The 22,678-nt window shown below is 34.8% G+C and overlaps 1 protein-coding gene across 1 annotated transcript in view; it reads left to right on the forward strand.

Moving 5' to 3' along the window:
• AKAP6 (A-kinase anchoring protein 6) overlaps window positions 1-22,678 on the forward strand; it is a 203,896-nt gene that overhangs the window by 118,211 nt on the left and 63,007 nt on the right. Inside the window, exons 7-8 of the mRNA XM_062494828.1 lie at window positions 9,752-9,900; window positions 15,860-15,980. Of these exons, the coding sequence (XP_062350812.1) occupies window positions 9,752-9,900; window positions 15,860-15,980 (270 nt within the window). The remainder of the gene's footprint in view (window positions 1-9,751; window positions 9,901-15,859; window positions 15,981-22,678) is intronic.

The following is a 22,678-nucleotide window of genomic DNA, read 5'->3' on the forward strand; positions in this document are numbered from 1 at the left end:
TAATTTGCAGTGATTGTGAACTTTTCCTTTGTATGAACTTTCCTTTTTACTCATACTGAAAAGAAAATATTTAATAGTTAGTATCAATATAGGCACAGCAGCTGTCCTAGAAAAATAGACATAGGCATTTTAAAGTATGTCTAAATAAGACACGTTTACCTTTTTCCAGGAAAGTAATCAAAATATTCCTTTTTGGAGAACTAAGAATATGAAAGGAAAATGTTTATGGTTCCCTACTGGCACACAGTTATGATTGACAGGAAAAACCAACATGTATGCCACATGAGACATCTTGTTCAGGAACTTTCAGGAGGGTAGTAAATTGGTGTTGGCACGAACACAAAAAAAATAAAATGACTTGATTCAGCAGTTTTCAATTCTAAATCCCCAGGCTCAAAAGAAAGAAGTAAATATTCATCAAATGATCAAAATTTATATTGATTTTTATTCTGCATTAGCAGCTCAAAGTCAAGATTCTTGACAGGGTGGATGTCGGTTTGAATGATTCTCTTTGAAATAAGGATACAGGCACTGGGCTGAGTGCTACTGTGCATTCCTGAACCATAGGAAAAGACTATTAGAACCCTGGGAAGCTAAATTTTTAAAAGAACAGTATAAAAGCATGCTTGTTCTGAACTGTTTTGATAACTAAATTGTTGTTATTAGTATGTAAAGTGATTCTTGTTGTTCCTGTTTTGCTCCATCCTTTCCATTATCATATAAGGACAACTTTTTTATAGTACTTCAAAGGGAAATGATACTTCATGTACTATAGTAACTGAGTTAATATCAGTGCTTCCAAAAGAAGTGCATTTTAGAGTGCTAGTCTGGCAGAGAAAAGCAAAGATTGTATCTGCACATTATACATCTTTAATTTTGCAGTTTCTGCCAGGGAGTAAATAAAGATCTGGGGGAGGGGATGAAGGAAGGAGGATGGAAATCCAGGGAAGGAGAATGTGAGTGTGAATGCAGCACTAAAACACAAATGCGATGACTGTGATTACCGAGCTGTGAGATTTAATGAGAAAGACTGTATTAGAGTGAAGTAAAAAATCATAACCATCACCTCTAGTCTATAGGAGTATAATTGGATCTCAGCCCCCAGCAAAAGTTAATAAGTAAGTTAGTGATGTTTTTACCAAACTTAAATATATTGAGAATAAGAGGGGAAGTTATCTCAATTACTGTACTGTTGCAGGATACTTTTTTTAATGTTCCTCAGCTTGCACTAAAATGAGATTCATTGTCATAAAATGAGAGAAAATAGTGTGCTTTTGTGAGGGGGTTAAATAAGAAGCAAAATAAGGCATAAATACTATAACTATCACAGTATTAACAAATTTCCCAAATGTCCTAGGTGCTTACAATTCAGTAAACATCTTTAACAGCATAGCTTTAAAATTAAATTTTACAAACATTATGGGTAATGCTTTAATAGTATGCAAATTGCAATGAAATCTTCAGTGGCAAAGCTGACCTCTTAGCAATACAAATATTTTATGTTTAAAATAGTTATCTTTTTACAGTTTCCCCTACCTCAGTAAGTGTCAGGTGCATCAAGAGGCTCCTCATGAGAGGAGCATAAATAAACCCAAAGGAGCAGCAGCCTGTGCCTGCTTTCTATACATGGCAAGGCAGTTGTACAAATCAACATATTAAGCTATATGTTTTGCAGTTGCTAGAATAATTAATAATATTTTTGCTAAAACCCATTTATATATATGGATAGGGGAAGCAATGTAAAGGGGAAAAGCCCACATTTCTCTGCTGTTTTGAAATAAATTAATTGGCATTAATTGACATATCCTCCTTCAGAGTCTGACTATTCTTACTTAATTGTGCAGTGGAGACAGAGCACTGTTCCTATTGCACAATTTTATGTTATTAATAATTCAATATCCAGAAAGCTGATAAAAATACCCAGTAATTTCTCCCTGTAGGAGGAAAAAAAGTGTGTAGTAAGAAAGCATTCACATCTCTAGGGGTAACATAACATCAAATAGACTATCAAGACATGGAGAGAATCTCCTTCAATTTCAGAACAAGTTAAATAAGCATTCAATGAATGTGTTTGAGGAGCACAGTGTAGGAGTTTTGACTTCAAAATATTTGACGTATTGAACCTCTCAAAATATTTGACTCAAAACATTGAATCAAAAGGTTTTAGGTCAAAACTTCTTCAACATTTTGAGTTGATATGTTTAGGAAATTTTGGAACTAATTATTAAGCACACAGATATTCATAATGATTAGGTAAATAAAAATGAAGCCTTTCTCGAGTATATAGAAGTTTAAAATGGACCTCCTAGGGGGATAAAAAAGACTGTTTATGTACTAGTACAGCATGGTAAAATTGCCAAGGAATAGGCTGTAACATTTTATATTAGCTCTGCCATGCCTTCCTGGGATTTTTTTGCATAGTTTTTTATAGGAAGTATTGTTTTTGAGAGACTTACCTTTCCTCACTCTTTTTAAGCAGACATGTATGTGTCAATCTGCTGTGGGAGCAGGGTGAGATGGAATGTGCACCAGCACTCTAGAATGTCTCTTGCACAAGTGTGCTGTCCTAAATTCTGAACGTGTGCAACTTTAGCCTTAAGAGCATGGCCATTTTGAATGCCCAGCCCTATGAACTGAGCTAGGTGCGTTGCTGGTCCTTTTTGTACAGAAGCCTTATAGAAAAGTGTGACTTTTAGAAGTATCTGTGCTTATCTTTACCCATCTCTACTTAGGGCACTTCATTGCTCTAGAAGTGCAAGCACAGAAAATGGTAGGAACAATAAGAACAGTGCAAATAATGGAGGTTTGAATTAAGATTAAGTTTATAATTTTAACACTTTCTCTGCATGACTAGTCTTTCTTCTTCTTGACTGTTTGAGTGTTCTGAGGCTGACCCAGAAAGGTTTTCAACCTCCTTTATGTGCAACATATTTGTATTTGGGCCTCCTATAACAATTTTTTTATCTTCCTGACAGGGAAGAAACTAAGGTTGTGTTGATTAATTGCTAATTAAATAGGACAGATTCTGGGTTTGTAATAATTTGACTGTTTGGGTTTACAGTTATTGTGGCATGTGAAGAGGTGTCACTGATGGAGATGGAAGTCATGTGGCAGCAGCAAAGAAATGCACTCTATTATGTTGATGGGTTTTGCTGGATCTGCATCCTTGTTAATTTGTGTCTTCCACATGGTTTTAGCAAGCACTGTTCTGTCATCCCAGCCCTTTCCACTGTCAGAACAAGTCTGTTCCCCACCTGGCCCCCAATAATTAGACCTCTGTCACTCTCTATCTGCAGGCTGGAGATACAGACCTGCAAGACAAGAAAAGTAGAAAAGGATCCCAGCTTTTGTTCAATTTCCACTCTTACAAGAACTTTTTTCACCTGACAATTTTGGGATGCTATTGTTAGAAACTATTCAGTCTTAATTAACCTCTTAGAGGCTAATTCTTTCATACTTTTCTTCAATGTTCTTTGATATTTATGATGTAGGGAACTTCTCAGGGTTTACTGAGATCTGTATAATGCACTGGACATGCCATATTCTTGTGTTGTGTTTAATGTTACACTGAATACAATGAAAGGCAGGTGAATAGTCAAGAATAAAGACACAAGGGGTGCAGATTTTAAATTAACAGAATCATCATGGCATCTTCATGATATAGATAATGCTGTTGAGGCCACTCTACTGATTGCATTTGCACTCCCCTGTCCCAAAGTTACAGGTCATGGATTTCTGAAAGCCAAGGAAACCTAGCAAAAAGTTATTACTCTTAATTTATAGGCTTCCCCCCACCCCTGCCCTATTGCTTCTGATGGCTCTGAGAATTTCCTGAAGTTCTGCTTGCTATAAAACAGCTGTACCCATCTAAAATTTCATTTTATGGCTTCTGTGGATGGACCTAATTCACTGTTCTGTTACTTAAACTTTGAGTTTAAATACCTTGATATGTACGAACGTTGTTCTCTTGTAATTTTGCTCATTCTGTGTGGAGGTTTCACATTGTTGTGATGGTTTTAGCACGCTGAAAAACAAAGCAATAACATTATTCTTGATTTAAAAACATTTCTGAGATTTATGACAGTAGAAAAATTTAGCTAAGATTTTAACTGGTAACAAGCATGCCCTGATTCACAGAATTAATTTCTTGCATGATCAAAACACAGCAAATCCTTTGTAATAGGACTCTCAAATATTCAACTCAAGGTAAACATATTTCATGATATAGGATTTAAAAAAAAAATAAATTGATTCAATCCTGACAAGAATGTGCAAGACAAAGAGTCAAGGAAGCCAAAAGCAGGAAGGGTAACAGAGGAAGAGAGTATTCAATAGCAGCAAGGTCTGTGTTTTAATTATGCAGAGTAAGGGGGGAAAAAACAAACGCTGACATTTAGGGTAGAAGCAGTCACTTGAAGTCCAAGAAGCCTAATGCTGCCAAATGATGGCCCAGTGATCTTAAAGGCATTTCCAATCTAAATTATCCAATTATTCTGTTATACAGTGCCTTTTAAAACACTGGTGTGTGTGACTTCTTGAAAGCATTCCTTCTACCTTAGGTGTTTTTATCAATAAAAGTTGTGTTGGCTGGGTGTAGGGATGGCGTGATTGGATGATCAAGTATGTCAATACAGCAAGTTTTTGGACAAACTCGTGCCTGCCAAAGAACGCTTTCTGTGATCTACATCTTCATGAAAGATATTTTGAGCCATATACTTCTCAACATAATTTTATTCAGTAGCTGTACTGTGAAGAGCCAGGGTCTTTTTTGTGTTCCATAATGAAGCCTTGTCCACAACTTCATAATGTGGATAAGTATTCAGAGTATGGTGACAGAAAACAACAAAAATATGTGTGTGTATTTAAGCACATAAATGCTATTCTTATCAGCTTAATTCTGGAAAGAAATTATTCTCCATTTTAAATCTCAAGAAATTTCACCAATTGCAGATATACAGTGACAAGCTGGCATGCACATCTTTTTGAAAAGGGACATTTGAGTTTGCACTTCTTTAAAATATACGTTTGGGTGGGTATTCTAAGTCTACATGCTACTTGGGGACATCTGAACTCCTCCTTGTCAGCAGAAACGAAATTTTTTGCTTTAGTTTCTGAGGCTGTTATTATCTAGCTTAAGTTCAAATAATAGCAGAGGAATGGAACTGTCTGTATTTCTTATACAATTCACACTAAGTACACTGTTGTGTGGCAGAAGTAAAGTTTCTCTACAGAACTGTAAAGAAATGGCAATGCAAGATAAGATACTCTCATAATTTGAATTCAATTGAATGTATTATATATAATTTGTATATCTAAAACACAGAATGGTTTGCCTACAGTAACACAGTTTGTGACAAATGTCTTGTGCTACCTGGGTGACACTGTCTGAAAATACTTTCAACACCAAATCAGTGATATTTATTCTAGTACATTCCAAAATAAATAAAAAAAAACTGCATCAGAAAAACACTAGCTCTGAGTTCATATGTCCAATTTACATTGGTGTAAATTTTTGAGTCTCTTGTTTGACACTGTATACAATATAAGCTTTCAATCTCCTTCCTCTTACAGTAAGAGTCATTATCCCTTGTCTTTCTCCACTTCAGAATAAGGTCATTCCAACATGTAGGTCTAACAAGAAATACAATGTATTTTCATTGATTTGAATTGTTACTGATTACTCCTTCATGTTATATAGTGATCTGTATAGTAAAGGACATTTTACGTTATCATGCAAAGCCAGTGTAAAGGAACAGATTAGTACCCCAGGCTCTCCTAATTTATTATAAATTCTTGGTTCTTAGAAAATGAGCTTTAGAAAATAGCCTTGAAATTATTTACCATTATTAATCAATCACTAGAACTGAGTATTTGATGCTAGTCTAGATTTTTTTTCATTGTTTTTCCCCAGACTACAGTTTTTTCGTAGTCTTGTTCAGAGACTGGTTCCTGCAGGCTCAGAAAAATGAAAGAATTTTTTCCTTTGATTATTGAAAATATTTCAATTTAATGTACAACAGAATATTTTAAACTCAGCCCATCTTAGTAGGTAGAGAATCTTTACAAGTGTGTAACAAGACATCATCAGCATCTTCATTGTCTTTTTATTGCAAAAGTGGTCACTTAAAATAGGACCATGAAGTGAAATACTACTGCTGAGTATAATTCCTTGGCATTTGTTTACTCCACGTTTAATTTTTCACACACTGAGATGTTCCACATCCTCAAAAAAAACCCCAAGGAGCTGAATTTCAATTCTTAGATATGGAACTTGGAGTAAATGAATGATTACCTCCCACCCAATTTCTATTAGCTACATCTGGGACTATGCATATCCCAGAAGACTTTTTGATAGATAGGTATCTGTGTCCATACAGGTCTGTTTGTTACAGAGATTGTTCTTGAAGTCTGTGTTATGTAATGAAAAGTATATGTAGGGCAATCTGAAAATGCATATGTAAGTTTAAATGTAAGTCAAGTAGCTTTTCTATATTTGATTAGGAATTTATAAAGTTGTTGCTTTATTCTTCTGGAACATTGCAAAACTAGTATTTCATTACCACTGAAGATTTTAAGTTGAAAATAAGCTGCAGTAGATTTATTGCATATCTGTGCTCCATACTTTTTTCTATGTTGTGCCTCGTACCTGTTAGCTCAGATTCTGTAGAATGTAGTTTTTTGAGACTTAAACTGATCAATACCTACTCAAGGTCTTCAAAGCCTCTTTGGATTTGCAGCTGATAACAGTATAACAGAGACAAAAAAATGGTTAAATACAACAGAGAGATAGATGAATACATAGAGAGAAGAAATCGGAGAGATCCATCTGAAACTCTATGCTGTCTGAGTTTGAGTTGCTGTAATTGTTCACAAACGTTGAAGATAGAAATTGGGTTTAAAAATAAAAATATTTGATTTATAGAGACATCATATTTCTGAAGTGAAAGAACTCGGTTGTATTCAGGCTTTGTAGAGTATGATGTTGATGGAGTTCATAATCTTTAGTACAAGAGGGGTTTATAGCTGCAAGAAAGAAATAGTGGATTCTTATTCATCCCTCTTCACATATTTACCTCCCCTTTACATCCTGCTTTTCCTTTTCCCCACTATTCTTTTTAATTCTTCTTTTTCTTCTCTCATTTTCCATATTCATTGTTGGCTTGCCTACAAATATTTTTGCAAGTGAGCAGGGCATGACCAACCTGTGAAAAGCTGCTGCTTTTATTTTTAACATTTTTTGTTTTAAAATATAGAAGAAATTGTAGCATGAGGTATTAGAAAATACAAGTGGAAAAAAACTATCAAATTATTGCAATAGTTGTGCTATTTGAGAAATACCCTGTGTTCATATAATTCAGGGCTCAATTTTAATTACGATATGTGATGTTCCAGAGCTTAGGCTACAAGTGAACTCCCTCTTTTTGGAGTTTTGGGATGGGAAGGGAGAAGGAAGGTTGTATATGCAATTTCAACAACAGCCAGGAAGATCTCAAAACCTCTACCTAAACTCCAGTCAAAACCCATAGATAAAGAAGTAGGAATTGCTTTATCTTGATTTACAAACCTGTCCTGAAAATAAACTTTTGCTTCAAGTTTTCCACAAGATTTCCCCTCTAGGCTTAAAACATTCATAGATTTTAACTAATAGATCTAATTATTTTAGAAATTTACTGGTCACTAACACCAGGGCTTTAGACTGAATGTGTCATGTCAACTATAACAGACATTAAAATGATACAGTGGATTACTGCTTTGCGGTAAGAATAAATTAAAAGAACACATTCATAACCTTATGTGGGCAATACAAAACATGCTGCTGAAAGACTGTCCTTATTGGTGAACAATCTTTCAAAGAAAAGAAATCTGTTCCAGAACCTCTGTATATTGTGGAAGTGGACTGTTTATAAGTTCAGAGGAAAATGTACTTGGGGGTGGAAGGAGAACAGGAAGGTGATGTAGTTTATTTGCTGCCTCAGTTGTTTCTGAGTTATAGAAATGGCAATTTTAATTATGTTTCTGAGAAAGCAGAATAACTTTATAGCTCTCTCAAACCATAACATTTTACTCTAACTGGACACTCCCAGCTAGTTTACATAATGTTTCTTCATTGGTAATTTTGTGGTTTAATTTTTCACTATTTTAAAAAAGCTGGGAAAGCCCTGAATTATGTTTAAATATACAGTGAAGGACCTGCATGGACTAGCCAGAATTTTTATCTTCTATCTTCTTGGAAAATGCTAACATTCTCTCTATTTTCTAGGCTTTTGTTTTGCTTGTTGGTTTGTTTTTAAATTTCTCAAAAACATACTGATATTTGCTGAAAAACATAACTCATTTCACTGTAAGAAACAGCTGAGAGAGAAAGCTATGAAAGTTTTAATGAGAAATTTTAAAAGGAAATGGAATTTCCAAATCACTTATATTATTTTTCAGTAAAAATTACATGAAGGCAAGGTCTAAGCAAATATAGAAACTTATTACCACTAGCTTATAAAGACATTCCAACCTTCTTTCAGACTTTCCTGACTGACATTCTTCAGTGCCTGTTTCCTTTCACTTGCATTTTTCTTACATTTTACAGACTACCTTTCTCCACCCTTCTTCTTTACTACTTTCTCTTTATGACTTCTGTTGTTCCACAGATTGGTAACTCTGATGTGCTGTCAGCAAACAAATAAACTCTTCACTTCCCTGCTCCCACAGCAGAAAATACAGGAGAGTACTAATACAAAATTTCTTCTATGCTATTTGAATTTACTTGCCATAGCACTAAATAGTTAAGCAGACATTCCACACCTAATTGAAATAAAAGTATATAGTTACACAGCAGTAACGATTTATAATAACAATTTATAAATCGCTATTTAAAAAAATTATATTTTATAGTAGTGATTTATAAATACTTATCAGTATTTATAATGCATTTTTCTTTCAATGAAGTATATTAAAAGAAAACAATGGCATATCGGCCCCAAAGTTCTTTTGAACTTACTCTACACTCTGTTCTTTCTACTGTTCCTAGGGGCAAGTGTGGCAAACAGGAGATTTTATCTTTGTGTCATCTGGTTCTCTGAGCCTCAGAAGCATACTGATCACCACAGCTGCAATAAATAAAGTGTCTGTTCAATAAGTTATGATGCCAAATATTATTCCACATTCTTCTGGACAGGCACAGTCTGATGGAAAACAGCACATCTCACTTATTGTCTTTTTCCTTGCAATTAAAGTTGCTGAGTAATCAGTCTGTGCCAGATACAGAAAAGGAGAATGTGAATAATGCCAATCTGCTTGGGTTTGTATACAATCACTATTTAAAGGAAAAATACCTATAGCAATATGGCTTTCATTAATTATGCAGCACAGACAGTGTGTTAACAATATCAATCTTGAAGCCTGTAAGAAATATAATTTTATGTATATCTCTGTTCTCTCACAGTCCTTGGTTTCTAATATCTTTCTTATTCGAGACATTTTTATGCAGCCTTTGATTGGATATACATCTCATGGAATATATAACACATCCTTTGAATGGAACCTAACAGTTCATTTCTAGCATTTGGGATTATGCTGTAGTTCTCTGACTTAATGGTTCAGCCTTTTTCGCTGTCACATAGCATGAGAAAATTAATAGTGTGAATAATTTGGTTAAAACTGTTGCAATCCAAAAATATTTGTTTTAAATGTATTCTTTCTGAATTATTTTTTTAATGCTCTTTTTTGTTTTTTTCCCCTCCTTGTTTTCTTTTTCTAGGCTGAGGTTCAGCTATGCTATCTGGAAGCACAAAGAGATGCTGTTGAACAGATGTCCTTAAAACTGTACAGTGAGCAGTACAACAGTAGTAGCAAGCGAAAGGAAGAGTTTGCTGATATGTCAAAAGTTCACACAGTGGGAAGTAATGGGTAGGGAACTATTCTTTTTGTTGTTTTATTCTCACTGATCTGGTTTTTTTTTTTTTTGTTTGGTTTTATTTATTTTTTTGTTTTGTTTTGTTTTTTTGGTTTTTTTTACCACAATATACTTTTTCTTACTACTAGTTAACCAGGATTTTTCTTCCTAGGCCAAGAGACATGGAAAAATTGTTTCTATTGCTCTCTCTTTTTTTTTTTTTTTCTTTTAGTATATGAATGCAAACATCATGGGTTTGGCATAATTTATTCAAATGATGGTTTGTTCATCGGAACACCTAATATTATCTAATAGTAAACTGTTATCTGTATTTTAAAAAATGCGATATGTCTCCTTTTTCTTTAGACTTTTCTCCTCCAGTGGCTTCATATAGTTTGATTTCTCAACATCTTCCAAGAAAGAATCTTGATAGTGTAATAGTATCTCTGCAAGACCGCTATAATCATTGTTCTCCTTGTGACTAGGAGATGTGAATATGAACCCCTTAAATTTTAGTCCAAACATCCAGGTTTTTGCACTTCAAGAAAGCATTGATTTTAACTGTTTTTCCTTTTTTTAAGGCTGTTTTTCCTCAATTTTTTTTTAAAATCAATGTGAACAAAATAATCACGGGAATATACTAAAATGAGTTATTGCTGCCTTCTTATTTTCACAATCAAGGCAACCTGTAGTTATGGAAGGAAATGTTTTCTTTAAGAACTTTTGAAAACAATATCTCCCAACTACTAGCACCCCAAAATTAACTGAAAAAACCTACCTGTGGGATCATAATAGTGTGGGCCAAAAGCAGGTCAAAGGACCCAACTAATGCTCATTGTTTGGGGATGCCCTTGTCCTGATAGAAGTTTCCTTGTAACTGACAAATAAAGTAGAATTTTGCTTGCAGTTTTCCATGCAAGAAAACCCATAGACAAAGGTGTTAATGAGTTTTTTATCTCCAGAACTCCCTTTTCCAATTGTTAACTCAATGTTGAGGTCTTGGAAACACAGTTTTATTAAATTACCGACTGTAAAGATAAATGAGCCTTGTAAACATCCCCTCTTATTATACAGAAAGATGGCTGTTTTAGAAAAGTTGATGCGGCCTAATTATGTAAGATTACTGAGATCTTGATTACATATGCAGAAATCTGTCAGATTCTCAAGCATACCAGTGCAGCTAGTGCTAACCATAAAAATAATTTGTTCAGAATTGGTGTGTAAATGTATACAAATGTACACCGAGGGCTACATGTTCAAAATCAGCTTCTAATTTTGCCGCCATCACTGCATGTGAGCAAGGTTTAAGGTTAGAATATTGAGGAGGATGTAAGACACATCAATAGACATTTTCCTGAGGGGAGGGCATGTAAAGCTTTATGCTTCACAGAGAAATCCGGTTTGTAACTCTAAATACCATATGCAATTAGCAAATGCTTTCTTTAATGCACTTGTTTTCACTTGTAATTATATACTTTAAATAAGAAATGGTCATCTGCTAGTATTTCAAACCTTTTTAGTGCTGTGGCCACCTATCTGGGCCTGTAAGGCCATCTCAGGCCTTAGAGGCTCAGTGACTGCAGGAGCCAAAGGGCTGGAATCAGACTAGTACAATCCCACTTATTCAGCCATTGTAGAAACTAACAGGGACTAAATTCAGCTGGGAAACGTTCAGTTGAACACTTTCAGTTGCTGTGTTGAAAAAAATGGAAATTCCTTTCAGCTATTTAAAAGTAGAGTTGATACAACATTTCCTTACAGTATAAAAACTGTGTACGGAAATTCCACTAGGAATTTAGGCATGACCTAGGTAGGGACTGAGATCTCTACAGAGAAGAGGCCATTTGCATAAAATAGGTTATTTATCCATTGGCTGTTGTGGAATTTTGACCTAGGAAAAAGAAGAATGTCCACAGCAAGAACAAGAGCTATTGTAAATGAAAAAAAATTTATATGACGTGTGTGTCTGTGTGTGTGTGTCTTGGTGTGTGTAGGAGATTTGGGAGAAGACTTTGTGCAGGAAATAGCTAAGCTGAGATAGGTAGGGTAGTATTTGCAGAATAGTGTGATTCTATGGGTGTGTAAATGATTCTGTGGTGTGTAAATGGGTGTGTAAAGAACCACAGACTTCTTGAAAAACAATAATCTTGTTAAAACAGCAATAGGGAACGATTTTGTGTATTAACATGAAAATGACCAAAGTGACAAAGGAAGAGAAGAGAATGAGTATCCACTGCAGGAGAACACCAGCTAGCCAGGAAGTAAGTGGTACCCAAGAGTAGTTAAGGGCAGGTGCAAAATGTTATGGCAAATCTGACTGGAAGTACTGTATCCCCTCAAAACCATACAGGTCCTATTGGGAGACATGGACAGCACCACTGAACAACATGAAAGTCAGATCCTAAGATCTGTCATCAGTGGGTATTGTGCCTTCATGGATGAGAGAAATGCATTAGAGGGGGCTTCAAGTGTGTGCAGAACATAGAGAAGTTTTTAAATTGTTATGGTAATAACTCTGAATTCTCCTATATATTCCTAATAAAAACATATGAAAAGAGTTCCATAAAATTATGACCCAGAAACTTGAACATTTTGTCTGGCTGAATTGTTTGGTATGTGTACCTGTGTGTTTACAGTACTTCTAAATGCCGTGTGAGTTAGGTCATCAAAGAAACACTACAAACCGGAAGTATGTGTTAAACGTGGGGGAAAAGGCTGATGGAAATAACTTCACATTCCTTTTTATTTATTAATGCCATAGACGAAACTGGTTTTCTCATGAGAAAGGTGCTCATGAATTTTCATTCAAAATAATAAATTGGTGTCCACATTTTAAGAAATACGTTTAAGGATCTAGGGATTAGACATGCAACTCTACATATCTGATTCCTGGTTTACCAGGACCAAAATATACTTCTTAATGTAGTTTTAGTTATTATATAGCTAATGGTTTTAGCTTATTGATGAACAAACTTCATCAAGGAAGCCGATTTTACCTGCCCTTTAACTAATATTATAGCATTTTTGTTCACAGTGTTTGGGTACTTTTAATGGAGGATTCTTTTCTTTTTCAATAAACAGATGAACTAATTTATTCCTTTTTTAGTGTTTGGTAAGTTAATATAATCAACCAAAATCAGATCTTTTCCATGATTATTGCATCTTTAGCAGACATAAGTATTTCAGAAGTCATGCTTTCCCTGGTTCTGCCTGTGGCAATATGAAAGAAAGATCTGCTAAGCTCAGGAAAAGTAGATTCTGAGCAAAATATAAATATTAAATATACTATAGAAGTATTGTCAGATACATTTTAATCTTAACCTCTCTCTAGTCCTACAATTTCTTGATTTTTCTGAATATTATTTTAGCAGCTTAGTAACTTGCATCCTCTTACAAACAGTAATTTAATAATGAGTACTAAACTCATTCATTCAGATGCAAGACATTAATTACAACAAAAAAGAACTGTTTTTAAAATATATGTATCTGAGATATTATAAAACCATTAAAAGTATTGCAATCATATTTTTAAAATATTGATAGTATTCTATAGGCTGACTTGAATATCTTCAGGCTCAGGGAAATAACTTACATAGACAGTTGCTTAAAAATGCTCCCAGATGACTTGACTTTACTTCAGAAAACAAAAAAAACCCACCCCAAAACCAAAAAATTAAACAAAACAAACAAAAAACCCAACAAAAACCAAACAAAAAACCCCCCAAATTAAAACAAAACAAAAATCAACCAAAAACCCAAACAAATAAAGGAAAAAGATAATTAGTACAATATGTAAGCTATGGGAAAAAAACCCAAATCTCTTTTGTCTTGTATCCCTTCCTGGGCTTTTCCCAGTGAATCCTATCTCTCACTCTTGGCTTTGGGTTGAGTTCCTGTTCAGAATATTAGTTTGAAGTTAAAATGTTCAGCTGTTTTCTAGTGCTTATCAGTGTTTTATAAAGGTCAAAGAAAAGTGCTTTTCTGTTTCTTTAAAAGATTGGTTCATTGCAATGCACAAATAAATTGACCAATTTGGACTGTAAGAAAGATGTGAATCTTTAAACACAAAGCAGATGTTTGGATCCAGCACATCTTCTGTCTATTATAGAAGAATTCAATTCCGTTTCCTAGTGCATTTTCCAAAGACATCCCATGCCATTCTCTATGCCATGACATGTTTCATGTCATCTTCATATCTTAGTTAAGGATTTTCACTGGCAGAAACCACCAAGTCCATCTGAATCTGTACCAATTTGCAGGTAATGAAATCTAACATCTTGTGTCATAAAACATATGTTTTAATAACTGCCTGTCAGCTTTATGTCTTTAAATAATATATTTGGATAAGTTGGAAGAGAAGAAAATGAGCAGTAGATACTGAAGATGCAGAATGGTTATACTGCTTTCTGAGGAAGAGATGAAGATTCAGTAACACTGCCGAATATACAAATCAAAATGCAGTTTAGTTTTCTTTCAGTTTCCAAATTATATCTGAGCTGAATACTTCCTGAAACAGGAAAAAAACCCAAAGCTCCAAGTGAAACTTATATTCCAATAAAAGTAACTTGATTTTTGTGCTTGCTCTTCTTTCTGTAGGGTTACACTGCTTACCTTCTCAGGGCAAAAAGCAGTTTTAAGTAAGTGTACCTCATAAATTATTGAGTAAAAATATACCAAATACAGTGGATTAAACTGAAGGGGTTACTTCAGAAGCAGGAATCAGTGCTTGTGCATTATACAATACTTTCTTTGTTGTCGATTCATTGAAAATAATACTACGGAAGGCAAATGCTTTCTTCTCTCTTGCCAGCTTTCTTGAGGAAAGACAGTTCTACTTGTTACAACTTTATCTATAAGCTTTCAAAATAACCCCGCACATGGTACTCTAGTTAATAACAAATAAAACTGCAGTAGTACTAATGACATTAGAAGTGTATTTAGTTTATTGTTTCTCTGTTGAAACACTCTGTTGAAACACTCTGTTGAATTTTTTAATGGGGTTGCTAAAAAAGTTCTTAATAATTGGAGAAATTAGCTTTAGTGGAACATGCACTGTTCTTTGATCACTATGGGACTTTTTTGATACTACTGGCAAGGCTTTTGTTAGTTCCAATTTTGCAATTTTGAAGATCCCTTTTCAAGAGGTATCTATTTGACAAATGTGCAGTTTTTCAGCATGTACTTTCTGTCTTGTATCACAGTGTTTTAGAAGAATCTATGCTTTACTTATTCACTAGGCTTTCAATAGAGAATCACATTAATCCTTTTAAGCTCCTTATTCTAATGATTTATTTTGTTGAAAACCGTAGTGATCCTCCTTTGAATTTTAATGATTGCTGGCTATTCAAGGATTCATTGTTTTGACTTCCTGTCCTTACCTTTGTTTCTTACATGTCTGTAGGGAACACCTGTCTAATACTGTATCTGGCCTTAGTTCTCACTGGCTTACCATATTCACTCAAGCCTATCTTAAGGCGTTAACTTGAAATGGTAGCTACTCATCCATGAAAATAAATGTAGGATATTTACAAAGATAGGCACATAGACAGCAGAGGGATGGCTGAATTGATTGAGTAATTTTTTGATGTAAATAATATTTTCATATGAATTATACCAATGTGATTGTTGCAAATTTGCTTAATCCAAAGCCAGCACTGTGGAAAAAAAACCAAAACAAAACAAAAAACCAACATTAAACAACACCTATAGGGGATTTTTTATTTCAAAAATTTTGAAGCAAATGCGGTATGCCAACAGTTGTCAGGATTTGGCATCAGCTGCTTGAATTTAGGTCATGGCACTGGCTTAAATTGGATTTCAGTTTTCATTTTCATCCACACTGTATAAATACAGAATGTCTCTTTAGAAATATAACTTGGAACATCATGAGTTTTCAAGAATATATTATTCTAATGCAAGATTTTAACAACTACACAGTATTTATGCATAATACATTTTGTTCCTTATCTATAGCCTTTTGGACTTTGATTCAGAATACCAGGAGCTCTGGGATTGGCTGATTGACATGGAATCCATTGTGATGGACAGCCATGACCTGATGATGTCAGAGGAGCAGCAGCAGCACCTTTACAAGGTTAGCACTACCGTTACTGCCTTTACCTATCTATAGAAGATCTGATTAACTTGACAAGTCTTTCTCTCACAGGATATCGCTGCGTTCACTGTATGTATCATGGTGTCTATTAGAATTCCCTTCCCTGTCCCCAACCTCATTTCCATCCCCCGTGCACTGACAGCCTGCACCGACATCATAATTGCAAGAAAGTTCCCTTTATCACATTCTATTTGGTGTAATTCTATAGAAGGACAAAGATTTGTCTTCAAGATGAATAGAAATAAATGAAACTGCATTAATAAATAGACTGAAACAAAATGAAAGAAAAAAATGAATTGGGAACTTTTAACAAAATGTGTTTTGATTGGAGCTTTCAGCTGGATTTTTATCCACCTTTTAGATCTCATCGGGAAAGAAAGACATTTGCCTTGATTTTGGTTTGCTGCTGCCAGGATACAGGACTCTTTCAATTTAATTTTTTATTAGTTATACATAAAGTAGACATTGTCATGTTAAGTCATCATGCTTGGTTGTGATTTGAACAACATGATTTTGAACTTGTAGGATGAAGCTAGAGGGTCCAATTCTAGCATATATATATATATATACACATATATATATATATATATATACACACACACACACATATATGCACATGTGTGTGTATATGTATGTATATATGTATGCGTATCTATATGTGTATGTCCATACATGGATACAGACACACATGGTTTCTTTTATTTGCCATAGCAGCCTTAACCTAGAAGATTTATAATTTCTTTTAAATAGATAGTACTTGTAAGAACTTTCTCAAAATGTGTGACTTGATCCTAAAATTGATTCAGACTTCACTGTGTGTCTCAGGAGTTACGGGTCTGAGGGGTGGTGGGGGAAAGAAAGGAGGGGCTTTCAACAGAAATATCAGGCTGCAGTAAATCTTCCTCATTTAGGCAATTTTTATTGGAGTAATTCTGACAGTTGTCATCCTTGAATTGCTTTGAGCATATGGCATATTTCAAAGAGCAGATTGTGAATCATAAAAAATAAAATTAATAACTAACCACAGAATCAGCAACACTATAATGACAAGAAACAACTACCCTCTAGCTTTTTTTTTTATTTCTTATCAAATAAATGGTACATTCAAGGTCAAATAGAAGTTGTTCTCTTTCCTCTATGTTTGCATGATTTGATAATTTCTTAAAGATAATATTTTTTTTCTTGCTTTGGCATCCTATTTTCTTGATGATCTTCTTGAATTTTATTCTTTCTTATTTTAGTTATTTTATTTAAAATACCCAGTAAGAAGGGGTTATCAAGGTGATTTAACATATGTTTATAAATGCAAATATAAGCCAGATCCATACTATTTTAGGCTGTGAGTGAGTTTCATTCCCTGGACTCCATTCCTTGCTATGGCAATTATTTTTTATTTTTGCTGTTGTCTTTTATCCTAACTTTGTAAGTACTTCATCAGACTTAATCATACATCAACAGACCTGGCCTTGGCCAGACGTAGAAATAAACAATGGCAGAAATGAGTGAAGGGTTTCTTGTGAGTCTAAAATAAGGTATTTTGGTAGTTAGTGCCTGTCCATATAAGGCCAGCTTGTACCATGACTAATTAACCTCTAGTTTTAGTCCTATACTAAAAAAATAAATCAATAAACATGAAGTTTAAGGTAACAACCCATCCATCAATATGAAAAGGAGCAAAGATTAAGCAGCCAGTTCAAGTATTTTAGATCCTATTTAGTATACTTTCCTTTCTGATTTCCAAATGAAACCCCTAATATTAATTATAGATGGTAAGGCTGGGATAATAATGCATGATGAGAAGAGTCAAAAAGGGCACTAATTTAATAATATGTGCAGTATAATATGGTGGGAAAATGGATAATAATATATATATAAAAGGGGAATTGTTTCTTAATATTATGAAATTCTGAACCATGAAAGGTATGGCACTTCTGAAAGCAGAAAGTTTGTATGACAGAGTAGCTGAGTGTGCAGCGGAGACCAAGCAGCACTGATTCCAAAGAACAGGCAGCTTATTTGTCCTGCAATTTCTGCCAGGAGGTCACAGGCTCTATCTCAAAACTGCCTGGCAGTGCCTATCTGGCACTTGGTCACTACAAAACCACTTGAAGAAGAGTAGAAGTAGATTCCTTGCTCTCCTGCAGTGAATATTCACCACATTTACCTTTCTAGTAAGAGCAGCAAGGAAATTTTTAAGGACTGAGCAAAAGCCTTAACTAGAGATGTGGAGTTTGCATAGCAGGTCACTAAGGAGCATCCACAAAGCAGGAGGAATGTTTGCAGGTAATGTAAAAATCTTAAGTGCAATGCATTTAGATCTTTCCCAAAAAAACAAAGCAAAACACAGCAGCAATAAACCCCTGAACACCACAGTGAACATCCTCTCAAAGTGTTGAAAGCCCGATAATTTCAGACATTTAAAAGTAGACAAACGATAACATTAGCTGATGTAACAGAGGGAACGATTCTGCACCGGCAAAGGAAATATCAGAAAAATCACTAGGTCTTTACCATCCCTAATTTTAGAGATTTGTGTGATAACGAATCATGTCCTCAGAAAGAGCGTTAATAGTTTTACAAAACTAGCCTAGTAAACCTCTCTTCTAAGCAATGGTGACACTCGTTTTACTCGGAGGCTTTTTTAGCCATGAATGGTCGAGTGCACGTGAGCACTGCCTGCGCTTCCCAGAGAGCACAGCCGCTCTGGTCTGCGGGGAAAGAAGCCCGGGCAGCTATTATTATCAGAGTTCCTCAATGGTGTGGCGTGTTTTGAAAACACAGGTCTTGCTCTAGTTTCCCTTTATCAATTGCAGCTTCAAAAGCGAACCTGCTAATTGCACTCTCTGCATCATCGTGGATTCTCCTAAAACCACAGATCTCTTTTCTCAGTTGCTGAGCTGACAAGTAATTGCAGCTCAGAGCCAGCTCAGCAAGCCACCCCTGCCAGGGAACCTGCTGTGGTATCACTATTACCAACAGTAATCATTGCCCCTAAGGAGTGTATGAATGGGAAGGAGCAGTGATGAAACAGGTAATTCAGGAGGGGCAAGCATATATTAAAGCAGCATAACACAATATATGAATGCTAAAATTGTATATAGGAAAATGAAATATATTTTCATGGCTAGAATATTTTCACATTACTCTGTTTTCAGAGGAAATATACACTCAAGTCACCTCTCAGCTTAATTTTTTTTTTCTAATATTCTAGGAACTTCATAGTTTTTACTAGGATCCCTATTATCTCTCTTTAACTAGCTTTTATTTTGCCCTTGTAATAGGAACAGCACAGCCATATTTTTTGTAACACTGAATATGATTACTTTCTCTAGACTTCCTGGATTGGTAATATCTGCTTTGTAGCCCTAAACTAGCTAATGATTTTGAAAATTAGCTAGTGTTTGATAAACTGGCAGTAACAGAATGAATTTATGATGGCTTATTTGTCCTCTAATGCTTTATCTAATAATTAAGAAAAAAACTAAAAGGAACATTTCCATGTTTTGGATTCTTACTTCTTTGTACTTCTATAAAAGCTCAGTTTGATCCCAAATGTATCATGTTTATTTCATTTTAATCTACTGCATGTGAGCCTGATCTCATAAGCTCTGAGTACACAGAACTTGCATTGACTTCAGCTGTATTCATATGCTGTTACTGGAGGATCAAACCCAAAGAATTTAAACTCTGCTAATTAGCCCTTTAGTAGGAACTTGAGTAATTCTGTACCTTGAATGTTCAAAAATGAAGCAAATCAGTATTTATAGGAACTGTCGAGATTAGAAGTGAGTATACTAGCAGAAAAGTTAATGATAATTCTTTCCATTTTCCTCTGAAGATTAATTGCAAAACTTAATTTTGTTAAATTAAAACCCTATTTAAATAAGTACAGTACAATTGTTAAAATTGTTAGTACCTTCAGAACAAAATTAACCAAGCATTTGAAAATATCAAATTAAAGAATTGTTTTTTTCTGATTACAAACAATATGTGGTAGTTTTAATACAAACTGCATAAGCCATAAGTCTTTTACTAGTAGTTCTTCAGCAAGGATTATGATAGATGGAGAAAGGTCCACATGTAGTAGTGCAAAGATTTTTGAAAGCATTTAGTTGGTACAGCTTTTGAACAGGTTAACTGATGAACTCTTTCATCAAGGAGAAGTGGTCCACTGTATTAAATAACACAAAAATGCACATAAAAACCTAAGGATATATTTCAAAAAACGTTGAGTGGGAAAAAATCTCCCAGCAGTTTTTGTTTCCCTGCTGGAAGCTCTATCCCTGCTTGGAAGGTGCAGTTAATTTCCTCCTCTGGGTGTGCTGCTGCTCCATTGTGCCTTTCTTGCTGGCTCAGTGTGCTGTGGCCCGGAGTGGATCAAACAAACCGTGGTGAAAGTTTCCCTCATTTGCATCACTTCTAGACAGCCCTGTCGTACTCTTTGCTGACAGGAAATCACTGTCTTTGTCACCTTTTTTCAGTGATCTCCTTTTGGCAGAGATTGGCCATGTGACCAGGATTAATCACAACAACAGTTCTGGCTCAGAACTCAATGACATGTTTTCCTCAGCACTTCAATAATGGTGTAGAGGAGTCAGTAGGAAATGACTACATTAATTTCAGAGTGAAAAGATAATTAACACTTAAGGACTAGTGCTATAACCTATGGAGCTATTATTCAAATTAAAACTAATTTATTGCAAACTTGTGAAAAAAAAACCAGCACATAAAACTGTCTTTTTAATGCAACTGTTAAAATAGTCTTGCAAGAGTCCGTGAGTTTAAAAAGAAGCACAAACTATATTTAACGTGGTAATACAAATACATGAAGACTTCAACATTTGAAACTGGAGGCTAAAGTATGTAAAGTGCTTACTTAGATGATATGAATAGGATACTGGCAAACAAAAGCAGCAGTGTGCTCCTAGAATGCTGTGCTTCAAGGAGTTTCCTTGGCAACAGAAATGCAGTTCCAAAAGTAGACAGAACTTTCCTCAGAAAACATACTATTAATAACAGCCTTCCGGAACAACTTGGAACAATTTGACTACTTGGCAATAAAATGCCAAGTGTTCTGCAAATTAATCTAACACATAACAGTTATATGTTTCTCTTGCCCATAACTCTCCTGAACTGGAGGCCTGAGTTCTCTGTATTAGAGGATACAAATGTGCAAACCGGTTCCAAATGCAGTGCAAACAGAGAGTTGGCTCAAATACCAGTAGCCTATAAGGATCAATTAATATTCTTCGTATCATTTTAACTTGTAAACCAGATTAGTTTAATTGGATTACTTTGTTCCATTTAAAGCAAGTTCCGTGTACCTACTGAAGCTGCATTGTAGTTCAGTCTTTAGTTCAAGTAGGTTTTCCATATAAAGAAAACTTATGAAAAGATTAGCAGCCTGCAGAGTGATATATTTGGACAATATGCTTAGGGGATTGGTTATAAACTAGAAAATGTGAAGATTTTTGCTCCTAAACTGCATATTCTGTGCAGTCCAGGATGCTTTCTGCCTGTCTGGAGATGGAGTCACTAAAACAGTCAGTTTTAGTCAGACGAAAATGATGGTTCTCAGTTTAGAGGAAGCTCTCAGCACACTTCAGGATTGAGCCCCTTGTAGGGAGTAACTACAAATCTGCTATGCATGCAGTATTTTTAGGCATGTCATCATTTCTGCATGAGCCAAAAGAATAAACTAATTTCAGTTTTGCCTTGCCAATAGGCATCATTATAATTCCACTAAAGGGCATAAGTTTACTAGACAGGAAAGGTAGGCTGTGCTAGTACCTCGACTTTTCCTGAATTCTGAGCTCTAAAGGTTAAAAGTAATCAATATCTCATTGTGCAGCCTGATAATAAGTAATAACCATGATGTTAAAATCTAAATGACTGCAGATAGCACTTACGTGTGTTGACCCATTTGGAAGGGCTTTTTAATTGCAATCAGAATAGTTATTATAGTTTGTTAATCAACTTTTAGGCTACCTTGCAAAAATCACCACCTTTGCGAAATATTACTCTAATCCTATTAGTAAATTACATCCCAAAGTGAAAGCTTTTATTTTATCTAAAAAAAAATATGTTAAAAAAGTGAGAAAGATTATTCTGCTAAATAATTTCCATAGAACTCATTAGCAATAGCATGTCTATTATTTAGATAATAGTATGTCTGTACTTATGTCTACATACATGTCTCAGTGGAAGTTAATCTTTGCTCTTTACACTGTAGTATGTTTTTAACTGTCATGAATTGTAAAATGACTTTGCACAAAATTGGCTTTAGTTACTGTTCTTCACAAAGTTCAGTAATTTTCATGTGCCAGGCTGGATTTTTTTTCTCAACAGATTAAGAACCTCTATGACTTTCTCCACTAGGTGAGAAAATCATGTTTTGTATGAGAGGTCTCAAAAATGCATGATACACCAAATAGGAGTAAAAGTCTGACTGCTATTACAATGTGAACTAAATGAGTTCAGGACTTGTCACAGCAAAGTTTCCCACTCTCTTACTACAAGGGCTGATGAAATTGGTTACATTTTTCTGCTAAAGTATTTTCACTTCAGTTGCACTGAGGAACAGAGTAAAAATTCCTTTGTCACCCATCCTATAACAACTAGTTCATTCTTCAGTAGTTCATATGTTCATTTGTTAGGCTTAAATTCCTTGCTAATTC

This window comes from Cinclus cinclus, chromosome 6 (genome assembly GCF_963662255.1).
Source record: "Cinclus cinclus chromosome 6, bCinCin1.1, whole genome shotgun sequence".
Taxonomy (NCBI): Eukaryota; Metazoa; Chordata; class Aves; order Passeriformes; family Cinclidae; genus Cinclus; species Cinclus cinclus.